General features: G+C 39.1%; 1 protein-coding gene across 1 annotated transcript in view; it reads left to right on the top strand.

The window, feature by feature from the left end:
• GNAI1 (G protein subunit alpha i1) overlaps nt 1–17,404 on the top strand; it is a 50,755-nt gene extending 33,351 nt beyond the window's left edge. The window contains exons 6-9 of the mRNA XM_090041908.1: nt 2,191–2,320; nt 3,471–3,624; nt 5,575–5,781; nt 5,896–17,404. Of these exons, the coding sequence (XP_089898034.1) occupies nt 2,191–2,320; nt 3,471–3,624; nt 5,575–5,765 (475 nt within the window). The 3' untranslated portion in view covers nt 5,766–5,781; nt 5,896–17,404. The remainder of the gene's footprint in view (nt 1–2,190; nt 2,321–3,470; nt 3,625–5,574; nt 5,782–5,895) is intronic.
• Nucleotides 17,405–21,868: the final 4,464 nt, after the last annotated feature.

Here is a 21,868-nt window from a genome sequence, read left to right as displayed (position 1 = left end):
AAAGATTCTAGTTTCCGATTTTCTTACACTTAACTTGCTTTAAAATAGTACTACAGAGGAGCAGGTACTTAGGTGTTTGTAATATTTCATATGCAGAGATCATTTTCCTTGATGTTTTCAAGAGTTATTTCTAGCTCTTCATCAAGAGAGAATGTTCTGAACTTTTTGGATGCTTATACTCAAGAGCTAATCAAATTGAAGTATGGCAGGAGGCATGTGGGATCCAGCATCGGATCCAATCATACTGGTGAAGGGAGAGCCCCAACTTGGGTTCTCCCTGCACTGGCAAGTAGCAGGCTTGTCCACTGCAGAAGCTCATGGTGCAACCTGCAGCTGGCAGCCCCATCAGCTGACAGGGCTCCCAGCCACAGGGGCATAGCTTACTACATGCACATATGAAAGCTGGATAGAAAGCAGCTATAAAGTTGTTATACATTTTCCAGCTCTAACTTTAAAACTGGATGGAATTTTTTTATAGCATGATAATTAATTTGCGTGTGTAGGCAGTTCAGATTCACTGCACAGTTAACCAGTTAGTTGTGTAACAGATATGACATGTAGAGGGGGACTGAAAATAATAGTTAACAAGGAAGTTGCAAAGTGTCAAGGGGTCTTTCTTTCACTCCTCACCCCCTTTTTTTGCCCCTCTATTTTTTTTTTTTTTTTTAAGGATGTAGCATGGTCTTATAAGACCATCTGGGGACATGAGATTGGCCAGTTCAGGACCCGCTTTTCAAATTTGAGATGCTTCCTTTTCTAGGAAGTTAAACCCACCCTTACAGTAGTACTGAAACTTCAGTGCTTTCATCCAGCTCCATCAGTGGCCAATCAGCTACATAGAAATCCTGGGGTAAACGCTTCAGATATTCCTTGGACTGTTTTCCATAGAGGACAAGCTTAGACCCTTGTGGACTTTCACTGATGTTCAGATCCCTTGTCCTGGCTTCTCCTAGACCAGAAGAGTTGCAATCTCTGTTGTTGTTTATACCCCACAGCTGGATGCAGATATTTTCCCCAGTTAGTCTCTACATTTGTTGTAGGGACAGTTTCGGGGTGCCTTTTGAACTGCTAAATTTGTCAAGTGTTTGTTAACATTCCAAAATCAGAGCCAGCTTCAGATTTGACTTTTGGGTGTCCACCTGTACAATCTGTATATATGAAGGACTTGATCCAAAGATCATTTTGAACTGCCTAGTGCTTCTGGCTATTTTAACTTTTGAATGTATTCATCTGTCTTTGCATCATTCTGTATTTTTGCCTTGGTTTGATATTTCAGGATATAAGGGTAAAATACTGCATCTATAGCAGTTTGTGACCATTGCTTCTAGTTACCCTGATGGGCACCCTGGTAAATATCGTATTCCTTATTTCCTGCTGTCTCCCTCCCCGCCCACCCGATGAGTTTGTAGACGGCCACAAGATCACCTTCTCTTGCAGAGGCTGAAGAGATTCGGGTCCCTCAGTCGGTCCTTGTAGAGTTTTTCCTGTAGTCCTTTAACCAGACAGGTGGCCCTCCTCTGAACCCTTTCCAGGTTATCTACACCCTTCTTGAAGTGCAGCACCCAAAACTGGATGCAGTACTCCAGCTGCAGCCTGACCAATGCCTCATAGAGGGGAAGTATCACTTCCTTAGACCTGTTTGTGATGCACCTACTTATGCAAAAAAGAGCACAGTTAGCTTTACTTATTGCTTCATCACGGTGGTGACTCGTGTTCATTTTGAAGTCAACTACAACTCCAAGATCCCTCTCCACTGTTGTGCTAGATGCATATCCCTAAATCGTAGTGTAACAAAGCAGATGGCTTCTGTTGTCTTGTTAGATAAATATTATATTCACCTAAGTAAAAAAAAAACTGAAGAACTCTTCATTCAGGTAACACACTTAGTAAAGCTAAGTTCTTCTGCATATTTTGCCACTTTGTGACGGGTGAAGAGAAATCTGGTGCAAGTTTACTTGTAAATTAAGTTGGAAATTGATTTGCTCTAGTTTTGCAATGTGTAATGTAAAATAGCATCTTAAAGAATTTTGAGGGTTTATTTGAAGTAGTTTACTAGGATGTCACTCAAAGTTTTAGTAATTTTACCCTTACCTGTAACTGGTTGTTTTTACTAATGCAATCTAATCTCTAGAATTTCATTAGAAGGATTCAGTAGACTGGAATTCAGTAAATCTTCTTTCTGTTTTTCAGAATGTTTGATGTGGGAGGCCAGAGATCAGAGCGAAAGAAATGGATTCATTGCTTCGAGGGTGTTACAGCAATAATCTTTTGTGTGGCACTTAGTGATTATGACTTGGTCCTAGCTGAAGACGAGGAAATGGTAAATTGACTATAGTTTTGAAGGAAAAACCTGTCAGAAAGGTGAAAACTAAATGAGTTTGAAAGAAAAGTTAAGCATCTTAATGTGTAAATCTAATGTTTTTTCCATAAATATATACTGCATTTTCTCTCATACAACCCACCCCCAAATAAGATTTGCACCTTGCTTTTGGGAAGGCAGAATGGAGAGAGATTTTTTTTTTTTTTACAGAATGGTGGCTTTATGGAGCAAGGGCAGAGCCTAATTTTTAGTTTACTTGCACCCTTTTTTCTGTGCAACTAAAAGCTGAGACCCTAGCTACTGGTGAAGACTGGTTTCCATGGGTGCTCTGATTTTGAAAAGGGCTTAAGAGTCTCTAGGGCTTCGAAATGGGAAAGAGAAGAGACCAGGAACAACTTGCAGACAGTAAAGAGAAAGGTTAGCCCTAAGAGCTTTTAGTTTGATTAGTGGAACATCAAGACTATGAAAAAGGAGAGCAAATTTGATATAGGTATGTTGAAATACGGTAACAACAACAACCTGAAAAATAACTTTTACTCCATTTTCGTATCAAAAGTAGTGTTTTATATAAGCTTTGGAGTAGAAGTGGGTTGCTTCTATTCTGGACGGAAAATCAATTTTTCTGCTTATATTGTGCACCCCAGTTTTGGAGGACAGATTTTGGGGGGGAAAGGTGCCTATAGTATGTGAGTAAGTGTGGTAGTCATCCACTTTGAATGGGTGGTAGAAATAGTAGATAATAGATGTGCCATATTTGATTTCCAGCTTCTCTAAGAGCAGTTGTACAGTAATCAGTTTTCAGTTAAATGTCATTGAATTCTATTTAATAAAGATTTTTCTTAATATTTGCAACTGTGTACAGAAAAGAAACTAAGTTTTACAATTATTAACTGTTATGCACAACTACACTTATAATATGATGAAGGTGAAATGGAAGAGGAGATAATTTGTGATAACCCCACCAAAAGCATGGTTCCTGTAGTTCCTTGTCCACTGAAGTTTGTGTCCACAATTTCACACATCACTCGGAGCAGGTTCCACGATTCAATATGCAAAACCATTGGTCTGATGTAATATATTAGTGGTTTGACTCTTGCTAAATCAAATATTTCTTTATTTCACTAACAGAAGAGTATCCTTTAAATTACAGAATCGGATGCATGAGAGCATGAAATTGTTTGACAGTATCTGCAATAATAAGTGGTTCACAGATACATCCATTATTCTTTTCCTAAACAAGAAGGATCTCTTTGAAGAAAAAATCAAAAGGAGTCCTCTCACTATTTGCTACCCTGAATATGCAGGTATTCTATTACTTAAGGGGTTTTTTGTTTGTTTGGTTGGGTTTTTTTTACAGAAGTAGCTTTTTATTCCTTATGATGCCGGAGCCAGTAAAAAAAATGCATCTCTATGTGGAGGTCCAAAGTTGTTCAGTTAAGAGGGCCCGTTTTATGTATATGTATGGGGCCATTTACTTATTTATTTATTTATTTATTTGATTTTTTTTTTGTTTTTTTTATACATATATACAGTAAAAGCTGTGTTAACCAGCATTTAAGTAACTAGTACACAATATTAACTGGAATTTCTGGCCAGCCAGCCACATACGGGGTGGGGGAGGCAAAGCTTTCATGCAACAGGGAAAGCTTGCTGCCACTCACCACCCTGTGCTGCCACTGCTCCATGTGCCCCTGCCCCTCCCTGCTCCGTGTCAGTATATTAAAGTATGGGCTGAATTATGCTTTCGCTCCCATAAGCTTTCTAGAGCTGTCAATATGAGTAAAGCAAAGAGGATTTAATGCTACAATTGCTCATTGTGGACTAGGAGTGCTTCTGATAGACAGTACTTGTTATCTCTTGACTACTGCCATTAACAGTGTGAAAAGTCACAGTTCAGTCTAAAAATACTCCAAGGTATAGTTAACTTCAGCTGAAAGATAGAAAAGTTTCCCCCTTATTTATTCCTAAGTTTGGCAATGTCATTATCTTTGAAGCAATAAGTAGATATATTGTAAAGTGTTGTTTAGCTGGGATGCTTTAATTGATAACATTAACCAAGCATTAAAATATTTAATTGGAATCAAAAAAACCTTTGTAATAATACTGGAAAAATTATATTAACAATATATTGAAAATGGATGACTAAACCACTTTTTTAAATAGATACAAGGTTTGGATGCATTTTCAAAAAGTCACACATGTTTAACTCAAGGGAGGTTGAACCTAATAGGAGGGTTTTGAGGTGTAAGATAAATGTCTGTGTGAGGGTTTCTATATGCAAGTAAAAAAAAGTGTGTAAATACACAAAAAAAGGTTTGTTTATTTGGAAGGAAAGAGTAATTTTATTCAGTAGAATGCTGCTAGCAAAATTTAATAGTAATTTTAACATTCATTCAACTTTAATTGCCCAGCCATTTTTTCCTTCAGATAAAGTTGGATTGAGGTTTTAGACTTGTGGATTTACCCTCCAGCAAAGGCTATATGCTGTAGCTTAAAACAATAGTTGTGATGGAACCATAAACCAGTATAAGATTCTTCATGTTTAAATAATTCTCCAATGCTTCTTTAAGAATAGCTGATGACTTCATTTCAAGTACACATAAATATAGCATTTGTTGTACTAAATTTATGGAAGGAGTAAGATGAATGGAAATGAATTGATCAGTGAGATTTGTTCTGGTCTCAAATCCTAATTTATTGATGAACATACAAACAATATCAATATTTAAGAAAGGCTTTTAATGCAACACTTAACCTTTAAGCAAGCCCTAACAGTCAATATAATATTCTTACACAAGTGTTCTGATGGATACAGTTCAATTGGCCATGCATCTGTCACTGCCCAGGGTTTGGTCATTGTTGTTTCTTTTCCTGTGTGCTGCTCTTCTCCAACTTTTAAGTTTTTTCCTAGGTTTTTATATATCCTTTTTTTACAGTTCTCTTCCGTATGTTTCACAGGTCATAAAAACCCACCAGTCATCTTTCACAGTGGTCATTTGCCTGCCAGGCTGGCTGTATCCTACAGTCTTGGACTATTAAACCACATCCTCTTTTAACTTTTTGATGACATGAATTATATAAAAAGGGCACGGTGACTCATTGGCCCTTACGTTCAGTTAGTGCACTAGTTATGTCAAGATAAAAAATGATGTTGCTTATGCTCAGCATTTTGCTAAAGTGGCTTTCAGGTCTATACAATATTGCTGCTTCATTTTAAATACCTTATTATGGATACCTTTTTTCCTTCCATGCAGGATCAAATACTTACGAAGAAGCTGCTGCATATATTCAGTGTCAATTTGAAGATCTGAACAAGAGAAAAGATACAAAGGAAATTTACACTCATTTCACATGTGCCACGGATACCAAGAATGTGCAGTTTGTTTTTGATGCTGTAACTGATGTCATCATAAAAAATAACCTTAAAGACTGCGGCCTGTTTTAGGAATTTCCACTCAATGGTAATTGGTGTTCCTTTAGCAGAATCCAAAACAGGCTCTACAGTATTTTGTATCAGTGCTATAAAGCATTGGTAAATAGACATCAGAACCTAATTCTCCTAATCTTATTTTTAGGTCTGAAGAATGGCTGACTTCACACAATTCTAATGTGATGGGTTTCAAGGTGAAAGAATCCAACCAGCTTGTGCTGAATGATAGACCAGTACTGTATTTGCCTGTTTTCACAGCTTTATTTATGTCTGTCTTGTAAATTTAAGTAATTTAGGTAACACTGAAAGGTCTCTTGACTATATGGATACCTGTAGGAATGTTGTTTGTATAAACATTGAACATAGCTCTGTGTCCTGTAAGTCCATGTTTTATGAGAATGCTCTGACAAGGGACATATATTTTTGCCTTTTGTTTATTTAAATGTCTTGTAAAAAACAATTTTTCTTTTTTCTTTTAAATATGCATGCTGCCTTACTTTTTGGTAGATTTTGCAAAACTAAAAGATGAGGCTTTTTGATAGTCTAAAAGATTCTTATACTTGTTTAGATTTGAAGGGACATTGTCAATTCACATTTGTTCTTTAATCCTTTTTGAGAAAGAACTTGTTTTAAAACAAAAAAAGGACATAGGTTTCCTTGATTCTTTTTACCTGTCAGTGGAAGCAACTCATAGTAAAACAATTTATAATCTGATAATACAAATATTGCATTGGGATGTTAATGCAAAGGGGTTGTTTTCTGCTTGCCTCAGCAGAGCTAGAATCTGGATTTTCTTGTGTTGCAATTTTGTAGTAACAGAATATAGTTTTACATATTGGAGAACCACTAAAATTTGTTCTTTAAAAAAATAAAAAAACAGACTAATTGAATCATATACTGAATTTTTCTATTACAAATTATATAGCTGTTAATTAAATCAGCGTCTGGGATATCATGGTATGATAGTTTGCAAATGTATATCTTTTTAATAGTCACTACTGTGTAACTTTTTTAACATGACAATGTTCCTTTAAATGTTATTTCATATAATTTCCTTTTAGTTTAATTAAACTTTTGCTGTAATGATTTACTGTATTACACCTGCATTGTGCATTACCTTTATGGGTGGGGGTTTTTTTATACATTTTAAGATGGGGAAAAATAATTTGTAAATAAGTTCTTGGATGGTTGTCCTTATCTTTCTTTTTTATCATCAAAGAAATGTGAACATAGGTTTAAAAATATTGCTTTGTATAACAGTGGGAACACTCCTTGTAGCTATTGTGCACCAGAATTCTTTATCCATGTGAGAAGAAAAAATGATTTTGCATCTGTTACTAGTTTTCCATGTTTTCTTAGGCAAATGAGTTTGGAAGTGTTTTGTTTAAATGTAACATTTTAATCCATTATGCTATTTTTGATAGTGTCTCTTTTTCATTTAGGGCTGTCAGATTGCCCCAGTAATTCTTGTCTGAGATCTTTCTCATTTTTTTGGCAGGTTCTGTTACTTGTTATGGAATTTATATCATACCCGTAAATGGGTCGAGTGGATGAGTTATTTAAAGTAGACACGCAGATCTTTGAGGCAAGCTTTGTTTTATTTAAGAGAGAGAGAATAACTAGAGTATACTCACAAAATCCAATATAGTATGTTCAAACCGTGTTACCTCTTATGCGCAATTCTTAAAGACATCCTTAAAGATGATGCCTGGAGCAGATCAGCTAAGCTGTTGGTCCTGCAATACCCGCAAAGCTGCTTGGGTCATGTGTTCCCCCAGCAGCATGCTTCCATGGGAACCCGAAGATCTGCATGCTTTGCTCAAATTTTGTCCCAAATGTATTTGCATACGAGTGGAATTTAGAACGAAATTTGGATTAACCCTTACTGTGATTGACCAAGCAGCGGCTACCGTACCTGCGGTTAACAGACCTTGCATCCAAGTTCATATTGTATCCTGTTGAGGTTAGACATTAGATGGGTTGAACTGATTATTTGCTTTGGTGCCCTGAGTTGCTCGCCTTTTCACACAGTTTCGTGGTTTGCCAGCACAGGTGTTTTATTACCTTGACAATGTTGTGAAAGTACATGTTTCCCTGTTTCGGCAGCTCGTAGTAACTGTGCAGTGAGAACACTTAGGTTTCTCTTTTGTCAACTTCATGTCTGTTTTCTGTACTGTCAGTAAAACAGCATATGGGTACCACATCCCCTTCTTTTTGCAAATAAATTTGCCAAAAATATTTCTGAACATCCCATTAGCACCAGACAAGTTTAAACATCCACATCATAAATATGAGAGGGTTCAGAGGAAAATTCCATCTGATCAAAAATAATATTCCTAATACAGTTAGGACTACTAAATTGAATCTAAACTTGAGAACCCAGGACTGCTGGGATAACTGTAACGGTGCTGCTAATTCTGTCAGCATAAGGCATAGCGATTGTCTCCAAGCACCATCCACTGTATAGATTAACATAAATCCTATACCTAACATATGGTGAAAAATTAGACTACTAGTTCTTTCTTTCTTGTACAAACAAGTACAATAGAAAATAAATTCTAGACCATACCATATTTAAAAGAAACAATAATATATCCATAAAACAGGTGTAAAACAGCAAAAACAAGCCCAAGCCAACAACACATAAGAGTTCCACAAAATCATTGATGATAATTAGAGTCCATTCAGGAATCATATATTGCTGCAATAGCCCTTGAAACTGCTTAATAACAAAAGTTAAGACAGCTAGCAATAATAGTAAAAGGCATGTGCTGGAGTTACTCAATACTTCAGAAACGGTTCCTTCAATACAAGTATTTCCATTCAAAAAAGGTGTAATGAGAGACTTCATTGCAGTTTGATAATGGTAGTTGACTTTATGGAAACTGGTCAATATCCTTGGCAATAGGGATAAATTCCTCTTAAGAAAGTGTAGAGTCCAATTCCAAATCCAATGCAAGCTCCTCCAATTAACAAAATCCAAAGCCAATCTCCTGCCATCCACAGAAGATGTGCAACTTCTCCAGTGATCGCCTCAGAATTATCTAAGCTATTAACAATAGCATTATGAGTAGCATTAAACAGTGGATAAAACCAATTACCAATGCCTTCAAAAATTTGTTGCCATGCAGGAGCATAGCAAATTCTTGGTGGACTTGCGAGAAATTGATTTAACTGATACTTTTAAAATACGGCCATCATCAAGCCAAATTTGAAGTTGATTGTTAATATTTTGCATTTGTCTCATAGTATGGCCTATTTGAATTAACAAGTGATCTAATTGTAGCAACATTTGTAAAGCTAAATTTTCATAATCATTAAGGTGGACGGTGTAATGTGTTTTGCATCCCAAGACATAAATATGCTCCTGAAGAATTTAACAAGTACCCGCCATTGATTTGTACACACTTATTTTGTTCACAGACAATGGTCTGATCACGAAACTGATAAAGACCATAGGTAGTTCTATTTGTAAATTCTATTTGACATGGAACAACTTCTTGAGTTATTAATACCTTATTTAAAAACTGTACTGATTTTCCCTACGCAGTTCTGAAAATTTAGTCTATCATCATATTCACATTGCTTACTATTCTTATTTAAACATACTATAAATACTGGGCTAGTCATTACAACGGATATAAGTTTTTTACATACTATCATTGTAGGAAGTGCACATCGTGTAGTAATCACAGATTTTGACTATTGTATCTTCCCTAATGGTGGACTGCAGAAGTCCAATTGTGGCAATCCTGTTTCACTAAAAACATGAACTAATAAGTGCTCTCTAATGCTAGAATTCATAAGGACCTCTGTACATTTATGGGTTAAAAGAAAATTACATAAGGCCTTTGTAGTAGCACGAGTTAGATTTAAATGATGTAAAGAAACTTTGACTTGTCGAGAAACTAAATTTCCTAAATTATCTGTATGAGTTAGGATTGCACGTAACAATTTGGTGTTCAGTATATCTTGTTGTGACTGAAATTCCTGCTCTAGAGAACGTTTGTTACTAGTTTTATAGCAATTAATGTTCAGAGTAACTGTCCATGGTGGATCAATAGTAGCTGGATAACATTCTGTAACCTGATACACAGGTTGCGTGGGTCCAATTGGTAGTGCCGCAAACAAAGGTAGTATATGCAATTGAGTATAATTATTATGAATAGAGGCATTTAATCTGTTGAAACATGTAATATTACAGTTGTCAATTGGGTTAAGCCAATCGGTATCTGGTATTAAGAATAAATATCCTTTTTGAAATATAGGCTGTGTTCAGTATAAAAACTTGAATCCCTGCTGATGCATGAAGCCACTTGCTGTAAATAATAGAATGATTTACCATTATCCAAGGTGAATTTTGTTTGGAAATATTCCAGTAGGCGCCAGGATAACAGCATTGAGAAATATTGAGGCCATTTTGGAAAACATCAAAACATGTGACAAATAGGTATGATGTAGTTCTTGAACGTTCCCATGTTTCCATGCCGTTTTAATGGCTGGACATTTCGTAAGAAACAACCTGTTCCATCAGTGAAATTTGCAATTTGCCAATTAACTGGGTAAGGTAAACACCAACAAGATACCAATTTATCGAGACTAAAACCAAACCATAGACAACCGCTTTCACCAGTGTCATTATCCAAGTTGAGCAACTTTTGGGTCCAATTCCAATACTGAAATGACCACATATCAATTAAGTCATTTTTATGAGGGAAGCGTGGTCTTTCTACAAAATAGCCTGGACAGGCATATAAATTCCAGGGAAGCGCCAAACTTTTCCCAGTGATATTTTGAAAATCGCAGGTATTGTTAATCATCAGTTTAGTTCAATTTCCTTTGTATGACAAATATACATTTTGCAGTTTAGATGTATTGTAAACTCTTATCTGACCATTGGTGCAAGTACAATAAACCCTAGTTGTACACTCATAGATCGTACTACAATTATCTACCCATCTTGATCCTCTATTAGAATGTGTTTGGTTAAGTAGCACTAATGGCTCCTCATAGGAATGGTTGCAAATGGTTGTGGGCAATGAGTATCCTTGAGTGATGCCAATCAAGGTAGGTCTGAAAAACGTAAAAGGAAGATTCGCTTCTCATTACTTTTGACTGCGACACCATGAAATTGGAACTGTATATTCACGTCCATCATGAAATTGTACTTTTACCGTACTTGGATTTAACAGAACCTGAACTATAGCAGGCTTAGTTTCTGGATTGTTAAGCTATTTAACTAGGACAGGGTTGCCTGTCTTCCATTCTGGCCATTTAATAGCTCTTAAATTTTGCTTTGGTGCACCCCCTCAGTTATTTATTGACTGCATTATTTGGGGCACCCAAATTTGCCAATTAGTAAATTTCCCTTGATTTAGCAATATAATTTGAGCTTTAATTATTCCATTTGTTTGTTCAATCACTCCAGCCGATTGAGGATGATATGAAGTTTCCATTGCATCTTTGGGCATTGTTCTGCCACCCAAGTTGGCATTTTATTGGATGTGAATGCTGAACCATTGTCTGACTGAATTCCTTTAGGGTTTCCCCAATATCCACATACTGTTTAGATAGCTATTTTTGTAGCAGCTGTAGTTAATTTATTCTAGGGAACTACTGCAACTTTCCTTGTTCCTAAATCTACCACGGTAAGAACATAACAATACCTTTTACAGCCTTCTAAAGGCCCAATATGTTCTATTTGCCATTCTTCATTAGCTTGGAAATTTGGGGGTTATAAATTCCTAACTACTGTCGTTTGTGACTAGGGACAAACTTGTATTTACAACATTTGTCACATTGCAATACTAATTTTTCTGTCTGGTGCCTGGTAACTAAAATATTAGTGTCTGCAGCTATTTGATATAATGTTTTACTACTAACATGGCCAAGAGCAGTATGCCACTGCATTATTTCCAACTTTCTTTGAGCTTCTGGAGTAGGTTTCCAGTTCTTTCTAAGACGAGTCCTCATGGGACTTAAATAACCAGCTAGCCGTAGTACAGAGGCTTTCAGTTGATTTAATAAGCCCAAATATCCTCTAGCTTGTTTAAAAGTTTGAGGAACCTCGAAGTTCTGAATTTTCAAAACAAGCTGTTCGCTAGGATAGAAACTTTGGGGTGTTAACTTTGTTCCTAATATTGCTTCTTCTTGTGAGGGTCCCTGAAATTTAAAGGGGTTCACTTTGTTCACTTAATCTAATAACTGGATTATATTTACTTTTTGCACTTCAGCCTATTCCTTGGAAGGTGATGATAATATCACAATATCCTCAATGTATATAAATACACCAGGGTAGTTTCTAAGAGTGTTCCTTATGGCTTGTTGAGCAAAAGCGGGACTATTGTGCCAACCCATGGGCAAAACTTTAAACTTATACTGCTGGGCTCCTACAGTGATTGCTGTTATTCCTTCTGGATCTTGTAACGGTATTGAATAGGACATGTCAACTAAATCTAATACTATTAACCAGGAGTTGTTCAGTAATTCTTTTTGCAATTCCGTTAAATTTTCCTTGATCAGGTTGCCCTGCTGCACTATAGAATATTGTATTCATGTTTACCTTTCTTAGATCCACTACTACTCCAAACTTTGCGTCTTTCTTCGGCACACAAAAAACAGAACTGTTGTGTTTACTAACACAAGGTTCTACAACATTGTTTTGTAAAAGATCCTTTTCCCAATTTTCTATAAAATCACTTTTCAGGAGCTAAATAAAACTGTTTAATATGCACAGCAGTTCCATGTTTGTTGAGGATAATAGCAAATCCTTGATCTTCCAATATTGAATATTCTATTGAACTTAACCAACTGGTAGGCATCTAAAATTCCTGATTTGCCTGGGTGATAATAGTATTTCCACAACTTTTCTTCCTCGACTATTAGCAAGTTTCCTTGAAATTGAGGAAGCCTCATTAAGCCTGTCACTCCCATGCATGTAATGGTTTGACCTGTTGGTTTGATTTTTATGGGTAAAACTGTTAATTGGCTCCCGGTGTCAGTTAATACTGGAATTTCTCTTTCGTTTGTTACAACTGTTCCCCATGGCCGATTATCTAATGGTGATCTTGGCTCTCCCAAGGCACTCACAAATCGTGATCCGGATTGATCGCCAAAACCCGAGTCGCAAGGGCCTGGGCATCCCTAACTCTCTGGCTTCCATCCCTGCTTGTATGTTTCAATCACAAGCTGGGTGGTTGTCTTCCAAGGTCCTATTAGATCTGGTGCATATTGCTGACACCACTGCCACACACTTTGTCTAAACCCATCTCTATTCCCTGTTTGACTAAAGGTACGAGGAGTCCATTCAGATCCTCTGCTTGTTCCTCTGTCTGTGCCACAGAATCCTCCACGGCCACGAAAATTTGTCTGCTGATTTTGGGAGATTTGGCCTACTTCTACTTGATTTACTTGTCATTGCTTGGGATGTTCTTCAGAAAAATCACAGACCTTTTGGCATGCTTTGATTCAGGTCACATGTGCTAGTCCTGATTAACGCATAACCTAACCAGATCTGCTTAGGTGCGTGTCTTTTAATCAACTGGCAAGCTAATGCAAGCTGAGAAACATGTCCCATATCTGGATTCCATTCACATCTGTTTTCCGCTTGATTTCTCATAGCTTCTGCTGATAAACCAACAATCGAACAGCAGCAATTTTCTTTAGTATTCCACCACCCTTCTAACAAAGATTCACCTTCTAAAGCTAAACAAATTACAAGCCAAATTCCTGGACTGAACAACTGTACATCCCATAGAGGATTATTTGGAAGATTTAACATGCTGCCACCTCTGCGAATTTTCCGCAGAAGGGCTCGGAACTCCCGTTTTGTAAAAGCCCCCGAGCAGGAGTACACTACTCTGCCTACCCAAGTGAGTGGGGGTTCGTCTGGTTTTCGTTTACAGCATTTTGCCCTGTCTTCTATTTCCAAGTCCTTAAAGGACCTTTCCTCAATTAAAAATCTAGGTGGAGGGGGTTCTGCCGGTGCTTGCTGACCATCTGGGACAAAAGGAGTTTCTGTTTTTATACCTTGCACTGGTGCTGAGGCTGCTACTGAGTCTAAATTTGGGTTATATGGGGAGGTAATTCAGTTTTGATTTCTTGGTATTCGAACAGAGAGCACAGCTGCTGATTTCTATGCTCCAGTCGCATGATTGCTTGCTGGTCTTCCATTCGATCCCAGACCAATTTGCAACATGTTTGTAACGACATTGGAGCTAATTTAGAGGCCTTCAGTTCACATTTTTGATCTTTACCTTTTGCTATAATTACTCCTGCTATTCCATTTTTCACTAACTGCCAGCACAAATTTGGTCTCAGAAGGGAATCGTTTAAAAGATTAATTTAATTAATTGTGACTGATCCTCCTTTTGGCACAGACTCTTTAAAAGGTATGCCCATTTGGCATTATCATGAAGATTGTCATAGAAGCACATCAGCTGCTTTCCTTCGTCCTGTTCAACCTGAGTTTCTTTGGCTTGTGCCAGGGTTTGAACTTCACTTCTGGCCCACAAATCAGGTTCTGAATTTTCCTCATCTTCCGCTGGCATGTATCACCATGCACAAGAAACTGCTGCTCTGAATGAACCTGCATTAGAACAAAAGCTCCATCCTTCCTGATTCATTTGGACTCCTATTCGCAGCAGCTGATTACTCCCTGAACTGGTGGGGTTAGTATCTGTAAATTCACAAATTACTTGTATAGGTCCTCCAGGTGCATGATAACTGACAATATGATCTCTGTGCCTAAGGATTTCTGTCCCTGACCCTGATAGCAGGTTTTCCTTTTCCTCAGAGTTTGATTGCCCTACCTTTTGCATTGCTTGCAACAACCACGGGCATTGATTTGGTGACCCTCCCTAATGACTGGGTTGGGTAATATATGAAGTCTGTCCCAACGGTTTATGGTAATGGGATCTTGATTCTTGGGGTGAGTCTGCGCTTCTGGAAGCCATCCTTGTGAATGGGCTGATACTAGAATACAATTATATTCTGGGTGAAACTACAAAATCCAAACTCGTTCATGTTTTTGATAGGACCAGTGAATTGGACCTATTTCAGGGTTGTGATTATGGAGTACTACATAGCTAATTGAAGCTATATCTTTTAGCTTTGAGAACTATAGATTGTGTATATGGCGGCCACTCTGGAAAGTATTGATCAAAACTCAGTGGGAGAGAACCACTATGATGGTGAATCAATGAACAAAAAATAGTGGCTGCCACCAAGCACTAGATTCTAATTCTTTCTCATTCTGCTTAAATTTAATGAGGGAACCCAGTCTGATAAAATACAAGACTCCTTGTTCCTCAGCAAAACATAACTGTTGCCAACCTAAATTTTGAAGAACTAATTGATATCCCTGTTTCTGATCACAACTGGGATGCTAGTACCAAACTATGCAATTCTCTTCCCTCAAGAAGACGGGGAAGTTTGCCCCCTCTGGCACTACCTTTTAGTAATTGACATTTTTTATCATTCCAGGGGTTAGCAGTTATGCTCTCATCCTGATACCTTTGCTCCTGTTCAGCCAAAAACACTAGAATGTCGTTCCACAAATCCCGGGTATAATAAGGGGAATGGGGAACAAAACTCATAGGTGGGCTGCTAGCAGGAAAGAGCAGCCTTCTTGTTTTAGTGCTACATACTTGTCTTTCCAATATATTAATGGGTTTCCCTGGATTAAAATATTGTCTGAATGTTCACAAAAGCTGATTTGTTATCAATTTTCCTTCCTGCCTGTAAGTATCATATAAATGTGCTGGTTGACACAGACTCTCACCTTGCGCATAGGCACAAAGATGCCGCCACGGGTGATAACCGAGTTTTCTCTGCCTTGTTAGACTTGCTATAGAGGTAGGCCGAAATGAAGGTGTTGTTATATGACCTCTGCCGTTTCTAGCATTCTTAGCTGGGCCCTTACTACGTTCCACCGTTTTTCTTAATACTAAATACAACAATGATTACAATGCACATTAATATAGCTAAAATTAAAACCACAGGATATATAATCCCTTCAGCTTGCGTCCAGCGCAAAATGATTACTTCCTTAAATGCCTAACAATAAGAAAAGATTCCTTGGCCAAGCAACAAAGTTGCCCTACTGGAATAGGCTTACTCTTTCTCGTATCACAATTGGATTGTAGCTCAAAATAAACAAAATGATCTCTGTTAGTACCGGGTGTATAAGCTATTGATCGGAGATAACGATCACTGCAAAACAAATGTAAAACTTCAAAATGATTACACCAAATAATGTTAGGAGGGATATAGCATCCCTATTAAACTGTTGTGGTCTAAAAGTTGCAATGTTAAAACTGGGGATAGGAGGAAGAGTTAAGATATACAGGGGGGAGAGAGTGTCTTCCCACCTAGTATACAGCTTGCCTCAAATCTGTCGTATCCTGCCGACTACCAAAACTTGCCAAAACCTGTCGTACCCGTAATGGGTCCAGTGGATGAGTTATTTAAAGTAGACACGCAGATCTTTGAGGCAAGCTTTGTTTTATTTAAGAGAGAGAATAACTAGAGTATACTCACAAAATCCAATATAGTATGTTCAAACCGTGTTACCTCTTATGCGCAATTCTTAAAGACATCCTTAAAGATGATGCCTAGAGCAGATCAGCTAAGCTGTCGGTCCTGCAATACCCACAAAGCTTCTTAGGTCATGTGTTCCCCCAGCAGTATACTTCTATGGGAACCTGAAGATCTGCATGCTTTGCTCAAATTCTGTCCCAAATGTATTTGCATATGAGCGGAATTTAGAACCAAATTTGGATTACCCCTTACTGTGATTGACCAAGCGGCTACCGTACCTGCGGTTAACAGACCTTGCATCCAAGTTCATATTGTATCCTGTTGAGGTTAGACATTAGATGGGTCGAACTAATTATTTGTTTTGGTGCGCTGAGTTGCTCGCCTTTTGATGGTTTCATGGTTTGCCAGCACAGGTGTTTTATTACCTTGACAATATCATGAAACTGTTTCCCTGTTTCGGCAGCTCTTTAGCAACCATGCAGTGAGAACACTTAGGTTTCTCTTTTGTCAACTTCATGTTTGCTTTCTGTACTGTCAGCAAAAGTGAGGATATGGGTACCCCTATTTATAAATGGTTTTGACTGAAAGAGTAGAAGACTGGTAACATTCATATATTAATTATATAGTTGATTTAATGTGTTCATATCAAACATGCTAATTAACAGTTATGGTAAACAGGCTGAACATCCTGGCCTATTTTAAATTCTGTTTTGTCATGCTGTAGTCATAGCTGATTTTATACATCATAGAAATACTTTGACAATTGTATTTATATCCATCTCATTACAGCTGTTTTTGGACTTTTAATGTAAAAAAAAAAATCAGGATCAGTCAAACTACTAAAGATTTATTAGTCTGAATTCTTTGTGCCTTGCCTGAAGGAGGAAACAAAAAAAAGATTTTCATAAAATTTGTGGGTGGAAGACCTGCCTCCACTTTGTGAAGATAAATGGGTCATAAGAATGAAAAAAAACCTGAGTAATTTCACATCAACATGTATGTAAGAATTGTAAAAAAAAAAACAAGCACAAATTGTTCACCATGTTGACAAATTCCTGAAACTTTATCCAGTGTAATTGTTGTAAACATCTTAATAAATTTTTTTTAAAATTTTATTTGGAGATTTTTTTTTCTGAAGCATGTACAACATTTTTCTATTTTTGTCCTAAATAATTATATTGGATATACATCTCACAAGCATCTCCAGTCTAGACTTATTAACATTCCTCTCCTGATTTGATAGGTTGGCAGCCATACAAAAGGCTTCATACAAAAGCTGATAATTTTGGTTCAGCTCGGGGATAGGCAGCCCCCAGAATGCATGCCAGTTAGAGGCTTGTGGAGACATATATTTTCCCTGGCACACCAAAAGGCGTGCAACAAAATTGTTATTTATTTATTCTTTTTAAGCTGCTGCTCTGGGATCTCTGGAGCAGCTACAAGTCCCTGCACTGTGGTAGGCACCAGGGTGGAGTCAGGAGAACACAAGCAGGGTCGCTGTCTGTTTTGCTGCACCCCCCCTCCCCCCACTGTCCCTGGGCTGGCCCCTGCAGGGGAGCTGTGGGGTGGGTGGGCCCAGGGCCCAGGTAGGCATTGCGCAGCGCTGCTGCGCTGGAGGCTCCTAGTGGGTGGGCGAGCCCTTGGCCTTGCTGGGGCTTGTACAGGTGGAAACCCTGTCCCACCCAGGTGGGGGCAGCACTGGGGTGCTGAGCACCCGGGCCAGGCACTTGGGGTAGGGTTCCAAGCGGCGTGGGGAGAAACGCATTGGGGGGGAGGTCAGCCCAGCTGGCTCCTTGGGAAGGTGGCAACCAGAGGCAGGCAGGGGCTGGGTGGGAAGTGGGGCTACCCTGGGGCTCCGTGAGCTCTGGCTGCAGCAGGGGGCACCTGAGGTGGGCCTCACACAGCTCCATATGCATGGGCTGAAGCTGCCCTGTCCGTGAGGGGACGCTGCCTGGCTAGGAAAGGGCACCAGGCTCTGGAGGGAGACTCCCAGCTCAGGTTTGGTGTGTCTGCATGCCAGGCACAGTGTGAGCAGGGTGGAGCCACACTGGTGCAAAGGCCTGGGTGCAGGAGGTCCCCCAGTCTCCAGGAACAGCCACCCTGGCTGCCCCAGCCTTTCTAGGCACTGGCCTTACCCACTTGCAGCTCCCCTCCAGGAGCTGGGGACAGGGCCGAGGCAGGCGCTGCACATGGCTGCTTTGCAGGGCGGCTGCACTGCAGGCTCCTGCCCAGCTTTCCCCTAAGCACTATTTATGGCAGCTATCCTGGGGAACTCCTGTGGCCGGGCCTCTAGCTCTGTGTCTGGTGGGCAGGGAGGATGAGATGGGAACCCCCTGTGCTCAGTGTCCTGCTCTAGCCAGGTGGCATCCCCTCATGGGCAAGAGGTCTGTGTCCCATCCCTGTGGAGCTGCACAGGCTGGGCTGGGCTGGGCTCAGCTCCACCTCGGGCGCCACTGGGTGCCTCTGCCTGTCCACTGCTGCTCAATGTGTGGGGCCCCGGGGTAGCCCCCGCTTCCTGCCTGGCATCTTTCAAGGTAGACACTGCAGTCTTTTCGGCACTCCGGCCAAAAATGTTGCCTACCCCATAGCGGATATTGATTATTTAGTGAAAACCAGAGAAGTCTAAGTAAAGTTTATGAAATAGTCTATATAAAAGCTGTTCACATTTCCTGTTCTTCATTTTCATTCCCTGCCCTCTTGCCCTCCTTTGCTTTCCCTATCACAAAATTAGAAAAGCATGTACCAGAGAACCTAGGCTTATTCTGCCTCAAACAACACACTAAGCACTTTGGGTGCCTGTAGACATGCGGAGGTGCTGCTCTAATGACGTGCTATAATTGCAGCGCGTCAGATCAAACTGTGCTAGTTAGCATGCTCTAGCAGCCACTGCATCTCGTGTATCAGTGTGCCTGTGCTCAAAATGGCGGTGGGGGTACTTTAACTAAAGCTCATTGAATGAGCTCTTCTAATTAAAAGCATCCCTTCCCCTCCCCTGCCCCCCACACCTCTGGAGCATATGCGAATGCACCCTTTGGTTCCAACATCCAGCTGATATTCATCGCTCCGTCCTGTGATCTGCTCTGGTACTCTGACCTAAGGTAGGCTACTTCTTCCCCTTCAAAATCTCCCAAGCATTTTGGAGAATCAGTTCCAGGTGGTCTCCCAAGACGTATTGTCTCTACACCTGGCAAACTGAAGACTAGCTGATTAAGTTCTGCAGATAATAGCTGTTTCATGACCTGTAACTACAGCCTTGGAGCCAAAGCAGGAATGCCACTTTTAGAAGAATGTTTTCATGAATCCATTCAGATGCATTCATCCCCCAGATTCTTCTGTTCTTTATACTTTTGAAACATTTATTGCCCTTTTAGATGCTCAAGATCTTTATCTCTATTGGAGATCATCTTGGATGTCTGCTCATCTTCCACCTGTTGAAAGACTTGGAAAAGCCTCCAGTTTTGTAAAAGCTTATTTTATACTCGAATTAAAGAGCCATAACTTACCAGAGGCCCACTTTGTTTAATGGACTTTCCCTGTCACCTTCCCACGCTCATTATATCACTAATTTGTGAAACTGATATTTTTCTTGTGATCACCTCAGCTTGCAGGTTGAATAAAATATTTTTACCAAAAGTTTTCACACTTTCATATAAATTTATTTATATCTTCCCCCAATTTTTTCTTATATCACTTGATTCTCCTATAACAGCTAAATTTCATTCATTAGGTGTTCTGTAACCTTTCATTTTCCAAAGTCATTTAAATGATCCAGACTTTTTGTAGCTTTTGGTGACAAGTGTACAGAGAAGGGTGTTTCCTCTCAATGGGTTATAGAAAGCACATTGAGATTTGTGCCGGTATTGGAGTACGTAATACTTGGACTCAGCATCATTAGTCTTGATTACTGAGCTATGTAGACTGCTTATTTGGACACTCATTTATACATTTTCTCATTGTTACTCTATTGGAACTTCTGAATCAGATGTCAACCTGGAAGGGTTGTTCTACAGTTGCATGAGACTCCTGTTATTTGCTACTTTGGGAGGTAAGTGTAAATTGTTTGCTTACTGCAAGCTCTATAGGGACCCGCTGTCAAAGAAAGAGTTTACTTCAATGTTTTCCTTGTACGTCCTTACCTAGCTTTATGTTTTACTAAAGGAAATGAATGACGGTTTGGCTTTCTCAGTCCTTTATACCAGTGGCACTAAACCTAATGGCCCTGCAGGTAAGATGAGTGATGTGGGGCCAGTTAGCAGGTCAAACTGGACCCTGTGCACCAGGGTGGCAGGGATCACCTCCATCCAGTCTCCCATGTATGGATCAGACGCCGGGGACTTTACAACACCCCCAATGAGCACACGGGGCTCCTAACAGTCCAGAAGGTGTGGTGCCAAGGGCCAGATCTGACCTACAGGATGGGAGTAAAGCACCTTTCTTTATGCCTTTCACTGTAAAGGCGTGCAAAGATGTCAAGGTACACGCCTGACTAATAGGTTCCCAGCTTGTTTATTTGGGATGTGTTTGGGATGTATATATTTAATGTGGGATACATATGGGCAAAAACATTTGAAAAGTAACCCCTCTTTTTCAGGTTGGAACACAAAAAAGAACGTTTGTTTCACATGATTTAAATTGGACTAGTATTAAAATGCTACTTTATCTTTAAAATGGTGGTATCTGTAGATACTGGAAATATCAACAAATTGAGTAGCAAAACTTCCCCAACACATTTGTGTATTCTAAATTTGTTATGTCTAAAAACATGAATGCACCCTTTCACCATTCTCCATACACTTTTATTTTCCCTGGTCTAAGCAATTGGTGTGGGGTTTTTTTATTATTATTAACTGATGGCATTTAATATCGATTTCATTGAGGTCTGTTTCTTTTTTAAATTTATTGAAGAGCATCCTAACAGTTTTTAATTTGTTTTTAATTTGTTTCAAGCAGTTTCTGTATGTTAATTTAGTATATAATATATGGGCAATATGCTAGAGTATTTCTCCTGGGAGTACAATCGAAGCAAAAGTTTATTTAAAGGAATAAGGGTCATTAGAATCATAGAAATGTTTACCTAGTCTCTTTTTCTGTCATCATCTCTTTTTCTTTTATTCTTTGCTTTTTGGTGTATAGTCTTAAATTTAAAGGTTTTTTGGTGTTATCTTTTAATGGACTGGCTGTATATTTGGGAGAGATTCATAGATTGTAGAGTCGCAAAAGACCACAGTGGATTATCATGTCTGACCCCCTGGCCCTGGCAGGAAAGAGGACTGAGGTCAGATGACCCCAGCCAGGTGACTATCAAGCCTCCTCTTGAAGACCTCCAAGTTAGGTGATAGCACCACCTCTCTTGGAAGCCCATTCCAGATGTTGGACAACTTTTAGGCACTAATTGTCTTTTTTCTAGTTGGGGAAATAGGAGCTTTGTTCTTCAACCAAATATTTATCTACCTAATGTAAGACACAGCTGTGACTTATGAGACACCAAAGCAGGAAAATAAAGATGTATTATGCACAACCTAATAGCTCTGTGCAGACTACCCATGTCATAATTCAGGACAGTTCCTTACTTAACAAAG

The sequence above is a fragment of the Crocodylus siamensis genome, chromosome 4 (assembly GCF_052110815.1).
Source record: "Crocodylus siamensis isolate JL-2025a chromosome 4, ASM5211081v1, whole genome shotgun sequence".
NCBI lineage: Eukaryota > Metazoa > Chordata > Crocodylia > Crocodylidae > Crocodylus > Crocodylus siamensis.
The sequence above is the reverse complement of the archived record's forward strand: the minus strand, read 5'-3'. Positions and strand labels throughout refer to the sequence as shown.